Source organism: Balaenoptera acutorostrata, chromosome 1, assembly GCF_949987535.1.
Source record: "Balaenoptera acutorostrata chromosome 1, mBalAcu1.1, whole genome shotgun sequence".
Lineage (NCBI taxonomy): Eukaryota > Metazoa > Chordata > Mammalia > Artiodactyla > Balaenopteridae > Balaenoptera > Balaenoptera acutorostrata.
Window position 1 is genome coordinate 144467774 of NC_080064.1, and position 20092 is coordinate 144487865.

Below are 20092 nucleotides of genomic sequence, written 5' to 3' on the forward strand. Positions count from 1 at the left end.
AAGAGGTCCCTCCCTGTGTCAGGAGTTGGGGGATGGATGGGGTCTGTTGGCTCTTTGCCGATGGCCATGCACCTCCATTAACCAATAATGTGTGTCCAGGTCATGCGTGACCCTGAAATGTCGCAGTTCCTGCAATAATTTCTCATGGTTTCAGTTAACCGTTTATGAGAGTCTGTCCTTCAGTTGATCCTTATTCATGATTGATCTTCAAGCGCCAGGATTGGAAGGTTCTTTACCTCACACTTATTGAGGCAAAGAACTGGTGATTACGAAATGCTCCAGTTTGCCTAGGAATCCATTAGTTGAAGAAATCCCTTTTATGAAAACTCCGGGCACATAATCCCCCTGCATGTATCGCTTTGCTAATCTGAATTGGGGTTGTATTTGTTGAGGGGGAGGCGGCGAGCTGGTAGGTAACTCCTCTATGCCGTGTCACGTCCGAGAAAGAGACTCAGGCAGACTGAGTCTCTTTTCCAAGTGCAGAAGGACCAGCCAATACTGTTGACTGAGGCCAACCCTGTCTGCTGACAGGCCCAGCACAGACCAGTGCAAGTGTCTCAAGGGAGGGCTGTTCCCCAACAAGCATTCCCCCTAGAAAGGAAAAGAAGAATTATACAAGGCGGGGGTGATGGAAGGGAGCAGTTATTCATACTCCATTTGACCAACAAATCACCCAGGGCCGTATCTCGGGCCCCGACGAGAGTAGGCGAAGTTAGAGTCGTACCTTTTCTTAGCAATGAAAAACTATAGCCTCTGAGAAAATTCTTGGAAGTTTTCTTTCATCCAGCTGAGCCCTAGGTCGTGGGGCAAACCTTTCTCAGTTTCATCTTTTAATGTAGTTACTGTTAAAAGTCCAAGCCTGAAAAGTGGTCTCTTGGGTTTTACCGTGTCGTCCACAAACCAACATGCCAAGGTGAGGCCAGTGGGTGTGAAGGTCCAGGAGTCCCGGAGTGCAGCTGGGGCCCAGCTTCACCAGCTGTGTGGTGGCAGGTGGGCTGCTTGACGTCCCTGGGCCTTGGTCCTTAATTAGTAAAATGGCGACAATACCCTACTGGTTCCTTGTGCATCATGGGTGATTATGACAGGAAGTAATGCACCTGAAAGTGTACCGTATTGGAGATATGTTGATATATAGCTGTGAGGTAGGTTGTTACTGACCCAGGAATATGTGGGCAGGAGACTGGGGACACTTTAAGGGTGTTATCCTTTATGGAACATTTGTGCAAAATGTAGCAGAGTCACGCAGAATCTGATTGCATCAGTCGTGCTGTGGAATCTCAGTGGTCGAAGTTAACATAAGGTCAACTTAATCCAGTTCTGCAGGCAGACACCTCTCCTGGTTGCCTCCGTCACTCCACGGCCGCAAAGCAAGACTTGCACATTTTATCTTTTTTATTCCCTGTTAGTTTTTTAAGATATCCATTACCCCTGAGTGCTAAAGAGTATATACCTTCTTTTAAAAATAAAAATGAATTCAAATCACTTTGCTCAATAACTTCATATTATGCTTGGAATAATCCTTGTTCAAAAATTGCAGCTATCTATATAGGTGGGGGTCACTGCAGTAGGCAATGGTTTAAATGTTAAGAGATAGATACTGTCTTATTTGGTTGCCCTTTAATATTAAAATGCAAGTTCTTAAGGAAGCAAGGCCTCAAATGGTATAACATACTGGTTTGATTTGGGATTATTAAAAAATATTTTGATATTCCAAGTAAAGAGTTCTGGAAAATGGTGTAGATTTTCTGCCTTTTTCCCGTGTTATTGGATTCACTTAGTCTCTGTGAAAAACTGCATAGTGGAGTGGAAAATGGACTGCGGGAGGCTGGAAACCCTGGTTCGGGTCCCAGTTCTGCCCCTGACTAGCTGAGCTCTTGGGAATGTCTTTTAACTCCTGTAGGCCTCTGCTTCCTACTGCACTTCCTTCCAGCTAAAACATACTGCATTTGCGCATTTTGTTCGTGGCTTGAATTTCTAAGATTGGATTCGCACTTAGGTTTTTAAAATCAGGATTGGGAAATTGTTGGAACCAATTTGCGGGGAGGGAGTGGTGGTCATTGTCTGGTTCTGTTTGCATTCCAGGGACAAAGGGCCATAGTCCCAGCCGTGTGTCTGAGCAGAATTTCCACCTGCCACGGTCAGTGCTGGGCTGACCTACACGAGCTGACTACCTTCTCTTTCCTCATCTTTTTTAGAACTCGTGATCCCAGACTCGGCAAATGTCTTCTATGCCATGAACAGCCAAGTGAACTTTGACTTCATCTTACGCAAAAAGAACTCTGTGGAAGAGCAAGTAAAACTACGTAGCCGGACCAGCCTGACGTTGCCCAGGACAGCCAAACGGGGCTGCTGGAGCAACAGACACAGCAAAATCACCCTCTGAAGGGAGAGACCAGTGGCCCCTTGCTTGCCAAAGGCAGGGTGGGGCTGAGAACAGGCCGTGGTGATTGCAGCTACCACCCAGTGTTAGAGGATCATTGGTGAGGTGGACAGATATTTATTGAGTACCTCTGGTGTACAAGGCACTATGATAGGCATCGTGGGGAAATCGGAGATGAACTTGACACGAAAAGGATGATTCTCTTTGACCTATCTAAGACCGAAATGCAAAATTACCCACATTTATAAATATATATGTATGTACACATATTTGGTATGTGTGTGTATATATATAAATATGAGGGACTTATGGGATATTCTGGACTATGGAGAAACAAATTTGCACAATGGCCTGGGAAGTCGAGGTCACTTTTTACAGGGAAATAGAAGGAACTGAGAACCTCGTCTCATACCTTCCAAGTAAACAGAATCAACCCTAGGAATACAGAGTGTCCTTTGTGCCAGTATTATAAGCAGCCCAAACTATTTTTATAAAGGGAGAGGATTACTTTCTCAATCAAGTGCCACCAGAAAAGAACAACCGCAGAGGCGGGAACTGCCACAGGCTGAATGAAAGGCCACCTCGGAAAGGGTTTGGATGAGCCAGTGGCTTTGACCTCTGCTTGCATCGGCCAAGTTCTGCTACCCCAGGGAGGGCGAGGAGCAGCTTTGGAGGCCTGTCTGAGCCACTGGTCCAGCCGTTGTGACACCTCTGGAGGCAACACAAAGCCCATTTTGATTTCTGGCAACTGCATTGTTTGTTTCCCCCCCTGAAGAACATATCACAATCATTCTTGCACATACAGCCATGTTCTTTGGTAACTTATCAGCCAGAAAGGAAAGCGCAAAAGGATGATGGCTCATGGGGACTCTGATCCGTCTCAGAATGCCGCTACTTCATTGTTTTTTTCTGATTGCTTTTTGCATGTGAAACTACATGTCTGCAGTCTTTTGCCATCTGGATCGCAGTACCTCTATATTACGTGCAATGTGTTCCTCAGGTGTAGAAATTCCTACTGCGATTGACTGTAACTGATGATTTTGAGCCTGTGAAAGATTTCTGAACAGCGATTGCTCTGTGAATAGCCCCTCGGAAGATGTTCACTGCTGAGAGCAGTGTCCTGTTTTACTTACTGACTTTTATAGCCTTCCTGTGCCTAGTCATGGGGAAAGAAATGGGGCTCCGTATGTTATCCAGCTCGTTTCTAAAGAGGTACATTCTTCCAGATGGAATCAATAACTTTTTTTTTTTTTCAGGTTTCCACCCTTGGTATCACAGTATCACTGTTAAGTGACACTTTTGTCTCCAGTACCACCATCATCCTCTCCCTTCCAAATCTGAGCTGTGGCTGGGGTTTGAACTACAAAGCCACACGTGGGATGTTGATGCGTTTAAGAAGCACTTTCAGAATGTTGTCCTTTTTAAGAAGAAAATTCTCAAAATACCAGTTTTTATTCCAAAAATAAAGAATGAACCCAGATATGAAGTGCAGATTGTAATGTGGAGCTTTTTTTTTTTCTACCCTGTAAGATAGCTCCCAAAGGTTATGTGTGATTTATGTTACATAAATAGCCATATGAAATCTGCAAGAAACACCAGGGTAAGTCTAGAGATTTGTGGCGGTGGACCAAAGAACGAAAATGAGCCAGGAAGGCCTCAGATTTCCTTTAGGTCTTTCTAGATCAGACCGAATTGTAAAGACTGACTGGTTTCAACTAGTTGAAAAGCACTTTTTTTCTGTTTGTGAGGCTGGTTCGATTTGTGCTTCTGTGCGTGGAGGAGGGATGGCCAGGGTGCTAGACATCATGGGGATTGAAGGAAACGTAGCCTCAGCCTGAATTTCTTGGTTGGAAGGTCAAAAAGAAAATGTAGAACTGTTGGCCTGGTTTAGGGTGCGGCTACCAAGACAGACATACGTGTTGTGCCCATGTGCTCGCCTTGTGTATTTATACTGTATATGTAGAGTCTAGATTTATATACTGCAATGTAAAATATATATATATTTTTTTCTTTTTTAAAAAAGACAATGGAAGTTACAAGTAGATAAAACATAGCCTCATTTATTTAATGCCACTTTAAATGTCTTAAATTTGTTTCCTGGTGGCCAGCCGGGCTAATACTTCTAGCTGCTCGCATGCTTGTCTTTCTGCATCTCCATCATCTGTTTACCTTTTGGTCAAATTAATAAACTGGTTTGGGACTTGGTTGGCATGTGCGGCCAGACCCAAAGGGATTGTATCTGGAGTATTAATCTGGTGGATCTGGGTTCTAGGTATGTCAAGGAGCTTTTTGGAAGCCCATGCTGGTTCAGTTGGAGGGAGCAGAGGGAAAGCCAGTGGCACAGTTAGGAGGGACTCTCTCCACTGGCAAGTGTGCGCATTTAGGGGAAAGAATGACGTCTTAGGAAACTGCCATCAGAGGTGATGCCTTGCTGGACAGCATTCTTAGGAGTAATTTGGCTGGGGACACTTTGTATAAAATCAAACTTAGAGTTGGGATCCAAGGCAGTACTTTGCCTTCTTTTTGACAGCCTTTCCTGAGTCTCCAATTGCTACCATCTGCACAATTCTTGAAACCATCCATGATGCTCCGGAAGCCGGGAGGGCCTCTGTGGAGGAAGGAAACAAGGTCTTCCCAAAAGGCAGCTTCATTCAACAGATGCAAGTTGTCATTCTGTCACATTGTTTCCCAAAAAAAGGGGACTCCTAATTGGACCCAAATTATCAAGTTTTCTGGGTCCTTGTGGGATAGTGGAGAAAGCCAAGTAGGTGTTTTAATAATCGATAATATGGGCAAGAAAAAAAGGGATTTCTATGTCTGGCACTAGGTGACTATGTTTTCAAGATCATTTGAGAAAATGGGTTCCCTTGTTCTGCCTCCCTGTAGAAGCAGCTCGGTGAGATTTTTGCCTGAAGGAATAATGTCTTAAAATTTCCTTCTTTGGAGCCTTTTCAAATTTGCCATGCAGCACAGGACCATTAGAGGCATACAGTATTGCCCCGTGTCCCAGTTTTAGTGGTATCGAGAAGTTTCCCCGACGTCAACCCTCTTTTTCTACAGGGCTGCCGCAATGGCACCTGTTACAACCTGTATCCACAGCTCCACTATGAGAAGTTATTTCCGTCATGTTTTGCATTACCGTTTCCCCTAGGATCTCTGTTAAAATGAAATAATTCTGGAAGGGATTATTAGGCTAGCCTAGGCTAAAGTAACCAACCATGAAATCTCAGTAACTTACTTAAGATATGACACGTTGAAAACTGAACTAGGTATTGCAAATCGGGCAGCTCTCCTTAGCGGCTCCAAGGATCCAGGCAGCTTCCATCTTGCAACTCCGCCATCTCAGATTTTTCCTTCAACTCCCAGTGACGGTAGAGAGAACTCACAACTCTTCCTGACTGCCTTAGACGAAAGGGACCGCATCACTTCCATTCACAGTGCATTGGCCAGTCTATGGCCCCAATCTAAACACAGGGGAGGTGGGGAAATGGAGGAGGACACCTGGAGTAGACGAGCATTTCCGTCCCCGCACAAAGGAGTTCTGTCTTCTCACTAGGGTGCATGACTTTGTTCATCTTCCCACATTCTCCGAAAAGTGTTTGGAGGAGATGGCAGTGAATACTTGAGATGGGGGCTGCACAGAGCAAAGGAAGGGTTGAAGAAAGAGAGGTGCTCAAAGGAGGAGAAAAAACAAGAGTAATTTAATTTTGTTTAGAATTAGCCTTATAGAATTTATTTCTAACATGCGGTCACCACCAATTTACCTGCTTCTAATGTGGTCCCTACTTTGACTAAACTAGGAGCTACTTTACAGACGTAGTTGTATGTCAAATTAAAAAAAAAAAATCTAGGAAATTTAAAGTGTTTACACATAAACTGCGAGATTCAAATAGAAGCCAGATAAATTTAGTTAATTTAAGAAGACTCCGAATTAGAAAACCACCCCTTGGTGTGGTTTTTCAACATCTCTACCCAGAAAACTGTGTGGAAGCAATTCACTTATTTAACAGTTTGAGGTATTTAACATTTTCTTAAGAGTTGGAAGGAATCTTTCTTACAAATCATGTAGTCCTCGCCCTCGTATTACAGATCCCGGGGCTGAGGCCCAGAGCAGTTAAGTCAGTTGCCAAAGGTCAGGGGCAGGGCTCTGAATGACCAAACCCTGCTATGTGGGTGTCACAGTGGACTGAGCTTTCCTGACAGATGCTCCTCTGCAGCCTGCTGGAGCTGGAGAGGATGCCTGGGGTCTGTTGGCTCCATCCCCAGCCTTCCAACCATGTGAATTTCCAAAAGCTACATATGAATTTCCACAGGCTACCTTGGTTAGATGTGCATCTGGTTGGTTCTGGCAAGTCTCCAAGGAGAGATCTGCTGCCGGTCGGAGCTCTGCTGCCTGTTTTCCTGACCATCATTTCATCTCACAGATGATGGGGAAACGGGGCCGTAAGGACCAGGATGACATTGCGAGTTAACGCCCACCTAGGATGCATGATGAACCCGTGGGGTGGGTGAAAAGCACCAACTGAATGAGGAGTTAAAGGAGCGAACACCAGTGATCAGTATCGAGTACTCTGTCACAGTTTCCTCAAAAGAAATCATTTTTATTCCTACAATTGGTTCAACTCAGAGCAACATTTTGTGCTGCAGTCACAATCTCCCACACAAAGGGTACTGGTAAATCAAGTTGAAAAAAGAAGAGAAGTAAATGATTTAAACTGTTTCTAGATTGCTCCAGCCATTTAAAAAAAAGATGGGTTGGCCCAAAAGTTCGTTCGGGTTTTTCATACCAGCGCATGGAAATACCCGAACGAACTTTTTGGCCAACCCAATACCAAGGCACCAGTTTCAAAATGGGAGAAGCATTCTAAATGGGAGAAGCATTCTAAATAATACCTTGCCCCCAGATGTCTACTTCTGATGATCCTCGTTTATATAACATCTGACATCCAAGCCTCCAGCAAGTCAGCGAATTGATCTAATCAGCTAAAAAAAAAAAATTAATATATGAGATTTCATAGACGGGAAGTAAACAGGGGATGGGGTTGCAGAGCTTCTTTATACATCAGGCTGTGTGTGTGAGAGAGAGAGAGAGTGCGAGTGACAGAAACATTAGATATTAGTGAGGAAACAAGAAATGAGACAGACTCTCTCTCCAGAAGCTTTGCATGGATGCAGTTTGGTGTGGGTGGGATCTGACTGCCTAGCTCTGACTCCCAGCCCACTTATTATCTTAGGCAAGTCATTTAGCTATTGCTTCATCTAAAAAGTGGGGATTGAAAATAGTTCCTACCTCTGGAGGTTCATGTAGTATTACATTACACAGCGCACGTAAAGAAAGCACTTCTCTCTGGCGCTTACTTTAAGAGTTCACTGCTGTCATTCCTGGGAAGCTCGTGGCCTAAGGGGAGGGCGTGCTGTCTTCCTAGAAGCCCTCCAGCCTCCTTCCCTAATAAGCAGCCACACAGGGCAGATGTGACACTCAGACATGGGACTTCAGATGCTTGAACAGCACCCTGGGAAAATCGAGCCTGCTGTTGCTTTGGGGAAAGACTGACTCACGGAGCCGGAGGGCAGCCAGGGCTCCTGCAGCTTGCTCCACAGCCCCGCTCCAAAGAGGCTGGGGAGAGGGGAGTGTGGGCCCAGCGCAGCCCTGACCACGGAGCCTCCTGGCGGGGCTGAGGCTGCACAGGGACACACACTGGACGGGCTCGGAAGGGAGCCACTGGCCCGTGTGAAACAGCCCTGAGCTGGAGCATCCCCCTCCCAGAGCCTAAGGTGATTCCTGTCAGGGTCCCCACCTTTTTTGGATTCCTTCTGCGGTCAGGGAGGGACAGTTCTCTCACCAGAAGCTGAGCCCCCATTCCCCTGTCCTCCCAGACCTGTATCTTTCTTTCCCTGCAGAATGGGGCTCTCTGCTCTGACTCTCCCTCTGTCCAGGGATGACTCACATGCAGGACAGTGAATTTTTGCTGTTCCACAGGCACTGGGGGCCCCAGGCATCCCAATTATTCCCTTTGCATACTGTCCAGCTCACTGCCACCTCAGCCTCTCCCATTGTTGCAGGTTTGCAAGGATAAAATAGTCATTTTAAGGACTTGGGTTGCTACTTCCATTCCAAGCCTCTCTTCTACTATTTTTTTTCCCTCTGGTTCCCTCCCTTTCCAGCCTGTGCACCAGCCTCACTTCTCCACTAATGAGCCTGAATCTGTTTTCTTATCCCCCTGCCCTTGCACTTCTCTCCTGGACTTGAACCTCTGTGCTGTGCCCTGGAAGCTGCCTCTTTCCTCTCCCCTCTAATTCCCTAAGGCCTGCACCCCTCATCTGTCCCCTCCCTGCTCAGCTGTGGGCATGGTTTCCTCCCTGTGCCCATCCTAAACAGTAATATCCCCTTCAAGTCTTCCCAATTCGTGCTGGCATTTTACAGAGCAGTTAAAACCCTTCAGACCACACCATCAATACAAATATCTCAACTCCTGTCTGAGGGTCTTCCCCAAACTGCCAGTTCCCTTTGGGAGAGGACACTTTGTCACAAGTTATTTTCTAAGCTTCTCTGAAGAACGGAGAGAGAGGGCTGTCCAGGACACTGAAAATCACGTTCCCTCATGAGCAAGAGCCCCAGACTCCTGCCCAGCCTCCCCTAGAACAGGAAGCACCCAGAGGAGCCCCCTCTGGACCAGCGGGGTGGGGCACAAAGCTGGTGTTCAGACACAGAGATTTGGTCAAAGTGCCCACAGCAGAGGAAGCCAAGCTGAAGAAACTCCAGGGAGGGGCAGAAAAATAAACTCAGTAAATTAGAAATAAAGAGAAACCAGTGTTCAGAGGTGATCCTTCATTCTTTCCATCCCTTTCGAGGTCATACGGGAGGGCGGCTTGGGGCTGTGAGCGGCCTCCCTGGTGTGGCAGGAGGGACCCGAGCTAAGATCATCTCAATATCAGTACACCTATGGGTGGAGGCAAAGACACAGGCCATCCTAGGCAAATCTATAGACCAGAAAGGAAGCCACTTTCCAGCCCAACAACAAATTTTAATGGAGCCATTCCACCACCTGCCTGGAACCCATTCAGTATTTAATAATTCTGTCAAATTCTTCCTGAAAGCACACCTAAACTCTTCATGCTGCAATTCAAGCCATTTCCTCATTCTGTGTGCATAATAAGAGAAGGCACCATTTTCTCCTCCCACTAGGAAGCCTGCACAAGCCTCTAAACCAGCCTCACCCACCAGGGGGCAGACACCAGAAGCAAGAAATATACAGTCCCACAGCCTGCGGAACTAAGTCTACAAATACCCTACCCTGGGACCAGCTGGTCCCCAGACACTGGGTGATGAGAGGGGAGTGGACTGCTGGGACACATAGGACATCCCCTACAGCGGGGGCCACTTCTCCAAGGTCAAGAAACGTAACTAACCTTCCACACATATAAAAATACAAACAGAAGTTTAGACAAAATGAGATGGCAGAGGAATAAGTTCCAGACGAAGGAACAAGATAAAACCCCAGAAGGATAACTAAGTGATGTAGAGATAGGCTATCTACCTGAGAAAGCATTCAGAGTAATGATTGTAAAGATGACCCAAGAACTCAGGAAAAGAATGGATGCACACAGAGCAAGAAGTTACAAGAAGTTTTTAACAAAGAGTTAGAAAAAATAAAGAACAACCAAAGAGAGTTGAAGAATACAATAACTGAAATGAAAAATACAAGAAGGAATCAATAGCAGAATAAATGAGGCAGAAGAACTGATAAGTGAGCTGGAAGACAGAGTGGTGGAAATCACTGTCATGGGATAAAATAAAGAAAAAAGAATAAAAAGAAAAAAGCACAGTCTGAGAGACCTCTGGGACAATATCAAACGCACCAACATTAACATTATAGGGGTCCTAGAAGAAGAATAAGAGAGAGAAAGAGCCTGAGAAGATATGTGAAAAGGTAACAGCTGAAAACTTCCCTAACATGGAAAAGGAAACAATCACCAAAGTCCAGAAAGCACAGAGAGTCCCATACAGGATCAACACAAGGAGGAACACACCAAGACACATAGTAATCAAATTGACAAAAATTAAAAATAAAGAGAACATATTAAAATCAACAACGGAAAAACAACAAATAATATACAAGAGAATCCTCATAAGGTTATCAGCTTATTTTTTAGAAGAAACTCTGCAGGCCAGAAGGGAGTGGCATGATATATTTAAAGTGATGAAAGGGAAAAACCTACAACCAAGAATACTCTACCCAGAAAGGCTCCCATTCAGATTTGATGGAGAAATCAAAAGCTTTACAGACAAGCAAAAGCTAAAAGAATTCAGCACCACCAAACCAGCTTTACAACAAATGCTAAAGGAACTTCTTTAGGTGGAAAAGAAAAGGCCACAACAAGGTACAAGAAAATTGCAAGATGGGAAAGCTCACTGGTAAAGGCAAACATACAGTAAATGTAGGAAATCGTCCACAGACAAATATGATTATCTAAACCAATAATTGTGAGAGGATGAGAGTACAAATGCAGAATCTTGAAATGCATTTGAAATGAAAAGACCAGCAACTTAAAACAATCATATATATACACAAATATCAAAACATACATATATCAAAACCTCATGGTAATGGTAAACAAAAAATGTATTAATAGATATACACACAAATAAGTAAACAGAATCCAAACACAACACTAAAGATAGTCGTCAAAATACAAGAGGAGAGAACAAAAGAGGAAGGGAAGAAAAAAGACCTGCAAAAACAAATCCAAAACAATTAATAAAATGGCAATAAGAACATACATATAGATATGTACATGGATTAAATGCTCTAACCAAAAGACAGATAGGCTGAATGGATACAAAAACAAGACCTATATATATGCTGTCTACAAGAGACCCACTTCAGATCTAGAGACACATACAGACTGAAAGCGAGGGGATGGAAAAAGGTATTCCATGCAAATGGAAATCAAAAGAAAGCTGGAGTAGCAGTACTCATATCAGACAAAATAGACTTTAAATTAAGACTGTTACAAGAGACAAAGAAGGACACTACGTAATGATCAAGGGATCAATCCAAGAAGAAAATACGACAATTGTAAATATATATGCACCCAACATAGGAGCAAGTCAATATATAAGGCAAATGCGAACAGCCATAAAAGGCGAAATCAACAGTAACACAATAATAGTGGGAGAATTTAACACCCCACTTACATCAATGGACAGAACATCCAGATAGAAAAATCAGTAAGGAAACACAGGCCTTAAGTGACACATTAGACTGGATAGACTTAATTGATATTTATAGAGCATTCCATCCAAAAGTAGCAGACTACACATTCTTTACAAGTGCACATGGAACATTCTCCAGAATACATCTCATGCAGGGTCACAAAGCAAGCTTCAGTAAACTTAAGAAAATTGAAATTGTATCAAGCATCTTTTCCAACCACAATGTTATAAGATTAGAAATCAACTACAAGAAAAAAACTGCAAACCGCCCCCCACATACAAACACCTGGAGGCTAAACAACCTGCTACTAAACAACCAAAACAATATGCTACTAAACAACTAATGGGTCACTAAAGAAGTCAAAGAGGAAATAAAAAAGAATACCTCGAGACAAATGAAAATGAAAACGTAATGATCCAAAACCTATGGGACACAGCAAAAGCAGTTCTAAGAGGGAAGTTTATAGCTATACAAACTTACCTCAGGAAACAAGAAAAACCTCAAATAAACAACCTAACCTTACACCTAAAGCAACTAGAGAAAGAAGAACAAACAAATCCCAAAGTTAGAAGAAAAGAAATCATAAAGCTCAGAGCAGACATAAATAAAATAGAGACTAAAAAACAATAGAAAAAAATAAATGAAACTAAAAGCTGATTCTTTGAAAAGATAAACAAAATTGATAAATCTTTAGCCAGACTCATCAAGAAAAAAAGGGAGAGGGCCCCAAATCAATAAAATTAGAAATGAAAAAGAAGTTACAACCGACACCACAGAAGTACAAAGGATCATGAGAAACTACTACTATCAACTATACGCCAATAAAATAGACAACCTAGAAAAATGGACAAATTCTTAAAAAGGTACAATCTCCCAAGACTTAGCCAGGAAGAAATAGAATATATGAACAGACCAATCACAAGTGCTGAAATTGAAACTGTGATTTTAAAACTCCCAACAAACAGAAGTCCAGGACCAGTTGGCTTCACAGGGAAATTCTATCAAACATTTAGAGAAGAATTAACACCTATCCTTCTGAAACTATTTCAAAAAATTGCAGAGGAAGGAACATTTCCAAACTCAATGAGGCCAACATCACTCTGATACCAAAACCAGACAAGGATACTACAAAAAAAGAAAATTACAGGCCAATTATCACTGCTGAACATAGACACAAAAATCCTCAACAAAATATTAGCAAACAGAATCCAAAAAGACATTAAAAGGATCATATACAATGATCGAGTAGGATTTATGCCAGGAATGCAAGGATTTTTCAATATCTGCAAATCAATCAGCGTGATACCCTACATTAACGAATTGAAGAATAAAAACCATATGATCATCTCAATAGATGCAGAAAAAGCTTGATAAAATTCCACATCCATTTACAATAAAAACTCTCCAGAAAGTGGGCACAGAGGGAACCTACCTCAACATAATATAGGCCATATATGACAAACCCACAGATAACATCATACGTAATGCTAAAAGCTGAAAACATTTCCTCTAAGATCAGGAACAAGACAAGGATGTCCACTCTCGCCACTATTATTCAATATAGTTTTGGAAGTCCTAGCCATGGCAATCAGAGAAGAAAAAGAAATAAAAGGAATCCAAGTTGGAAAAGAAGAAGTAAAAGTTTCACTGTTTGCAGATGACATGATACTATACACAGAAAATCCTAAAGACACTACCAGAAAACTACTAGAGCTCATCAATGAATTTGGTAAAGTTGCAGGATACAAAATTAATATGCAGAACTCTGTGGCATTTCTATACACTAACAATGAAAGGCCAGAAAGAGAAATTAAGGATGCAATCCCATATATCATTGCATCAAAAAGAATAAAATACCTAGGAATAAACCTACCTAAGGAGGCAAAAGACCTGTACTCCAAAGACTATAAGACACTGATTAAAGAAAAATCAAAGATGGTACAAATAGATGGAAAGATATATCATGTTCTTGGATTGGAAGAATCAATATTGTCAAAATGACTATGCTACCCAATGCAATCTATGAATTCAGTGCAATCCCTATCAAATTACTAATGACAGTTTTCACAGAACTAGAACAAAAATTTTTTAAATTTGTATGGAAACACTAAAGACCCCAAGTAGCCAAAGGAATTTTGAGAAAGAAAAATGAAGCTGGAGGAATCAGGCTCCCTGACTTCAGACTATACTACAAAGCTACAGTCATCAAAACAGCATGGTATTGGCACAAAAACAGAATATAGATCAATGGAATAGGGTAGAAAGCCCAGAAATAAACCCATGCACCTATGGTCAATTAATCTATGACAAAGGAGGCAAGAATACACAATGGAGAAAAGACAGTCTCTTCAATAAGTGGTGCCAGGAAAACTGGACAGCTACATGTAAAAGAATGAAACGAGAACATTCTCTAACACCACATACAAAAATAAACTCAAAAGGGATTAAAGAACTAAATGTAAGACCAGATACTATAAAACTCCTAGAGGAAAACATAGGCAGAACACTTTTTACATAAGTCGCAGCAACATCTTTTTGGATCCGTCTCCTAGAATAATGGAAATAAAAATAAAAAAACAAATGGGACCTAATTAGACTTAAAAGCTTCTGCACAGCAAAGGAAACCATAAACAAAAAGACAGCCTACAGAATGGGAGAAAATATTTGCAAATGATGCTACTGACAAGGGATTAATCTCCAAAATATATAAACAGTTCATACAGCTCACTATCAAAAAAACAAACAACCCAATCAAAAAATGGGCAGAAGATGTAGATAGACATTTCTCCAAAAAATACATACAGATGACCAAAAGCACATGAAAAGATGCTCAACACCACTAATTATTAGAGAAATGAAAATCAAAACTATAATGAGGTACTACCTCACACTGTTCAGAATGACCATCATCAAAAAGTCTACAAATAATAAATGCTAGAGAGGGTATGGAGAAAAAGGAATCCTCCTACACTGTTGTTGGAAATATAAATTGGTACAGCCACTATGGAGAAGAGTATGAAGGTTCCTTAAAAATCTAAAAATAGAGCTACCATGTGATTCAGCATTCCCACTCCTGGGCATATACCTGGAGAAAACCATAATTGGAAAAGATACATGCACCCCAGTGTTCATAGCAGCAGTATTTACAATGGCCAGGACATGGAGGCAACCTAAGTGTCCATCAACAGATGAATTGATAAAGAAGATGTGGCACATATACACATATATATGTGTATATATATGATATACACACACATATATTACACAATGGGATATTATTCTGTCATTAAAAAGAATGAAATAATGCCATCTGCAGTAACACAGATGGACCTAGAGATTATCATACTAAGTGAAGTAATCCAGACAGAAAGATAAGTATCATATGATAGCGCTTATATGTGGAATCAAAAAAAAAAAATGATACAAATGAACTTATTTACAAAACAAATAGACTCACAGACATAGAAAACAAACTTACAGTTACCAAAAGGGGAGGCGGGGATAAATTAGGAGTTTGGGATTAACATATACATACTACTCTATATAAAACAGATGACCAAAAAGGACCTACTGTATAGCACAGGGAACTATACTCAATATCTTATAATAACCTATAATGGAAGAGAATGTAAAAAAAGTATATATTCACATACATATACACATACATAATTGAATCACTTCACTGTACATTGAAACTAACATAACATTGTAAATCAACTATATTTCAATAAAAAAAATTTTTTTTAATTAAAAATTAAAGAGAAGGCACCATTTTCTCTGTAATCTGTTAACACAATGTACTAAAACCTATCATTTCTCTCTTTTCCAAGCAGGCAAAAACAAAACCATAAACAACATACTGGCCACCACTGGCCAGACTCTTCACCCTTGTCTCAGCCACTCTGCTCGATTTAGGGAATGCCATCAGCCCACTCACAGGGAGGCCCCTCCCATGTCACTGCTCTCTCCTCCTGGCTCCCCTCCTACTGACACATTTAATCAGGAAGTCTCCAAGGGAGGAAGGTTCTCTCTGAGATAACAAACATCCCCACAAAGCATAAAATATGGGTGAAATGATTATTTCCAAGGCTGCCTGTGCTGAGCTTTCTCAACAGATCATCCATGACATGCTATTTTATCAAATGACCAGCCTCACTTTAACTCTCACTTTGTCATTAGTTAAATCCTCACTGAATTAATTTCTTGTCAGTCATAAAGATCACTTACTTGGAAAGAATGTCTTGAAAGCACATTGTAGAAGCCTCTTGGGAAAACTCATCTTTATCTTACAGTTCCTAATTAGATGGATTTGTTCCAACTGTAAGTGAAAATATTCCCATGTGCGTAGCTGAATGGGAATTTTGTTTCCGACACCAACATTTTACTGGAAATCTCTGCATTGTCTGTCAGGAGAGTAACCAAACTTAGAATTTCCCCCAGAAACAATGGCTTCTGCATTCGTGAGGATAGTCTGGAGCAGGAGGGAGTAGCCGCCTTGCCTTGCCATCGTTATCGGGTCTCAAGACTGTCTCCTGTCAATAACCCCAACACATAGCTGACTCTTCGGTCCTACCCAGCTCCCCATCACTCCCTAGTAGGCCCTTCCACAGCCCCATACCTTCACAGTGCCTGGAAACCATTCCCACCCTCTGTGCCCAACCCTCCTCCCTCTCCTAAACTCCCATTCATGCTCCCAAACCCAACACAACTGTCACATTCCCAGCAAAGCTACCCCCAATGACCCCCTCCCTCAGCAGAACCAGGTTCCCTGGGTCCTATGGCCCCTTTTGTTCCAGCCTCTGAAAGAAAGCCATCCTACTTACATGGCTGCTCCCTTGGACCATAGACCCCACAGCAGTAGGGACCTTTTCTAGACCTCTGAGCATCTCAGTGCCCAGCACAGGGCCTGAAACAAGGGAGCGCTCACACCTGGTTTTTGAGGTTTTGGGGGAGCTTGAGCTGAAATACAGGGGGTCATTGAGGCCAACATGGGTTCTCCTTTTTTTGCCCCAAGATAAATCTCTTTGCCCTGGGACAAGCATTTCAGTATCTTTTGATGAATGGATAGATAGGCTGACCAATAGCACAGAAATGCAAGATGAAACCTCCGTCATCACCCTCCCACTGGAGGCCTAGAATCCTTTTTGGCTTACCCACCTCTCCAGCAGTCTAAAACATCTCTCACTGAACAGGAAGGCTGGTGACCACCCTCTGTTCTTTGCCACAGGGATTGCATAGCAGTGATGATTACCTTTGGCCTCTGACATCCTTGGCCAGTGCAGACCTGGAAATTCCAGCAGTGTTGGCTGTTGACCAGCGTTGGAGGAACCAATGAACAATCATAGAGTTGCACGTTTTTTAATTTTTCACAAAGTGCTCTAGAAGGCAAGTAGTTTATCACTTCCCCACCCTGAAATGACAGAGCATGAAAGACAGTGTAGGATGCTGGGATGCTGGCTCTTATTTTCCAGAGTTCCTGGAGCAGGCCCCAGTGAACAAAGCAAGGCCCATGCGGTGTGTCGTCTGCATATTGTAGACACTCAGTCCACACTCAGCAGCACCAGCACTGCTGAAGTCAGGGCCGTCCATCCAGAAGATTACACCTTGGATCTCAAGATCCAGAGAGGGTTTAACTTCCAGAGGCAGACAGCAGGTGCCATGATGGAGGCAAAGTCCTCTGACACTGCGAAGGTCTAATGTCTTGACTTAAGGCTAGACGGGAGGCAGGAAAGAATAATGAGGTCAAGGAATCCCTGGATTGCTGAAGAGATGACCTTCTAAAGAAATGCTGCGTCTGCAACTCACAATGTTCACAATGAAAGAACACTGCTTGGGATTCTAGACCTGAGTGGAGAAAAGCAACGGCTGGGCTAACAGAGCCAGAATTTTATTCACAGTAGAACAGTCCTAATCTAAAATTCTAGAATTTATGAACAATGTCTTTTAAGAATGAGAATTCATAAACCCACCAGGCCAGCTGACAGGGAAAAAGAAAAAATAAAACACCAATATTCTCTATGAAACATAACCACACAAAAATTAATTAAATCTTCCTCCACTCCCAATACCATAGCCACTGCCCACCCCTTTAAAAAAAAAAAAAACATGAAATTCACACACATTTGCACACACTCAAATACACAAACGAAGTACAACATACCCAAGGAAACCTTAGGAATCGACTAAGGGTTTTTCACTAGCTCCCCAGATGCTCTGTTTTTCTAGACAAAGAGTCAAGCTCTGATAGCTAAGTCTAAGCAGTAAAAATCAGGCAGCTGAGATCCCTTCCCTCAGTCTCCTGGCTTATTGGTCAATGCAGAAGAACCAACCATAAGTCAAGAGGGAAGGCCAAGGCTGGTGTTCTGTGGAAGGAAGCTGCCGGGTTGTCCTGCAGCCTGGGGCCCTCATGGGGAGCAGGGAGCTTGGTGCACCCAGCAAGGCCACCCACGGGTTCTGCTCCAAAGCATGAAGCTCAGAGTCAACACCCAGGACATGGAGAGAGGAGCGTGTGTGGACGGGATGCTTGGGGAGGGGATTTCTGGAGACCAAGTTTTACTGCTTGCAGGCATGAGAACAGAAACCTAAAGCAAACCATCATGAGATATCCAAGGATCACAGATTGTGGAGCTGAAACAGATGATGTAGTCCAACTCTGCATTTTACATAAAATCCATTTATGAAGAAAGCAGAGAGGTGGTCTGCCCAGGATCCTGACTCCAAGGATTCCCTGGTTGTTGGTCTAACTCAGTTGATCAGTCCATTGTTTCTAACCAAGGTCTCTCACCTGAGGTGGAGAATCATTTGTTTCCAGAACGTTAGAATCTCCCACTCAACAGGCCTCCCTGTAAGAGTCAGGCTGGGAAATGCAGAAGAACCAGATTCTGGAACCAGCGTGTCTACACTCACCACTTCCCAGGGGGCAGTAAAAGCCTGACACATATGTTTCTCTGCCTTATCCTACAGACATTTCCCCCACATTTTGTAAAATAAATAATTCAAAATAGAATGAAAATCCCAGGCAAGGACTGTTTCTGGCCTGAAAACGTGCTCTGCCTCTTAACAGTGACTCATAAAACTCACACCTGCAATTCACTCCCAGGCTCAGGGAGGAGGGGACAGTCTGACGTGCTGGGGCAGCACATGAACCCCCAGGAAAGCAATTACACACCAGTCCCAGCCCCTTATATATTAAATTTACCTTCATAAATAGAGCATCCCAACTCAAGTGACCATAATCAAGAAGGCCAAAGTTTGAGTGTTTTCCTCAAATATCTACACAAACCCTCAAATATCTATGAAACTATATCCTCACGGCAAATGGACACCTCTTCATGGGAGCTTCAATTGCCATGATAGTCAAATGCCAAGTCACACACAGACCCAACTACCCATCCCTGTTGGGTAATGGGGACTAAGATGAAAAAGTCACTTTGCAATAAGGCTCATGGCAAATGCCTTTAAAGAAAAAGCCCAATTAATTTGATTTTAAATGATCTGATTCCCCCTCCCCCACACCCCAAACTTGGAACATACTCAAGTTTTCAAGGTCACATCTATGACATAAAATGGGCCCACTAGACCAATAGACGTGGTCCAGTTGACTTGACTGCCAGGCTTACCCATTTATTGATGTGATAGTGTGGTGATCACCTTTCCCTTGGACGAATCTCTGAGCCATGCTGTTCAACCTCAATGTGGGAACCAGTATCATATGGGTAATGAACTGAGGGACAAGGTGTCTGGATTGAAGTTCATCTTAATGGTTGCCATAAAGCCTATTTTCTAGCCATCTAGGAAATTTGGGTTTAGTTTCCCTATTCTCTTCTCCTGTCAAAAACATACTAATTTTGATCAATCACATTAGACCACTTTGGTTAGATGATAATGACCACGAAAAGAAACTGGAACAAACATATCAACAGCCCATTAGGAAAACGAAAGGGCAGTAAACCCCCCATGGAGCCCTCATAGCTCATCTCTCGAAGGCACAGTGTCCAGGGAGGTTGGCGGTGGCAGGGCCTCTGTGTTCTTGGCATTGCGGTAGATGTGACCTTGCTTCCTGGACTTCCAGGCATGTGTCCTGTCCCAGTCAGTGGCCACTGTCTCATTGTCCCAGATGGTTGAGGTCTCCGTGTCACTCAGATACCCTGGCTGGCCTGTGTAGTGTGTTGGGTAGATGAGCAAGGGTTCTGCAGAGAAGGCTTTCAAGTCCCTGGATTCGTAATGCTCCATGTACTCAGCACTGAAAACAAGAGGTGTACAGGTGGGTGAGGGGGCAGGACACTTACAGAACAGGGGAAAAGAGCCCCACTTGTTATCTCTCAAATTCTCATAGATTCATTTGATTATTTTTCAAGTTGTGTCCTGTGTGGAAAATTTTAGTCTACGAACACAATACAGTTTTCTTTAAAAGGTTTCAGACGGTCTAAACAAATGCACAAAGAAAAAGGTCAGGATGTTTCTGTTGTATTTGGATAGACTAGTTTAAAAATGA

General features: G+C 42.8%; 2 protein-coding genes and 1 long non-coding RNA gene across 6 annotated transcripts in view; 1 reads left to right on the plus strand and 2 right to left on the minus strand.

Annotated features, from left to right (window-relative positions):
* Positions 1-3866, plus strand: part of RGL1 (ral guanine nucleotide dissociation stimulator like 1) — a 297244-nt gene extending 293378 nt beyond the window's left edge. For all 3 annotated transcript variants that reach the window (XM_057547488.1, XM_057547498.1, XM_057547494.1), the window contains one exon: positions 2196-3866. In XM_057547488.1, the coding sequence (XP_057403471.1) occupies positions 2196-2383 (188 nt within the window). In that variant the 3' untranslated portion in view covers positions 2384-3866. The remainder of the gene's footprint in view (positions 1-2195) is intronic.
* LOC130708289 (uncharacterized) lies at positions 433-6885 on the minus strand. Its single transcript, XR_009008485.1, has 3 exons — positions 6699-6885; positions 5619-6014; positions 433-591 (listed from the first exon to the last, which is right to left on the minus strand). It is a non-coding gene; the product is annotated as an uncharacterized LOC130708289 (long non-coding RNA).
* Positions 6886-7007: 122 nt separating this feature from the next.
* The window catches only part of COLGALT2 (collagen beta(1-O)galactosyltransferase 2), a 138419-nt gene continuing 125334 nt past the window's right edge, over positions 7008-20092 (minus strand). Inside the window, exons 12-14 of one of the 2 annotated variants that reach the window (XR_450404.2) lie at positions 16850-19840; positions 15826-16001; positions 7008-7363 (exon numbers count right to left, since the gene is read on the minus strand). Coding sequence is in view for 1 of the 2 variants with exons in the window: in XM_007175213.2 (XP_007175275.1) it covers positions 19564-19840 (277 nt within the window). In the remaining variant the exon portion in view is untranslated. Of the gene's footprint in view, positions 7364-15825; positions 16002-16798; positions 19841-20092 lie in introns of those variants that run through there. The other variant, XM_007175213.2, reaches the window with a different exon arrangement.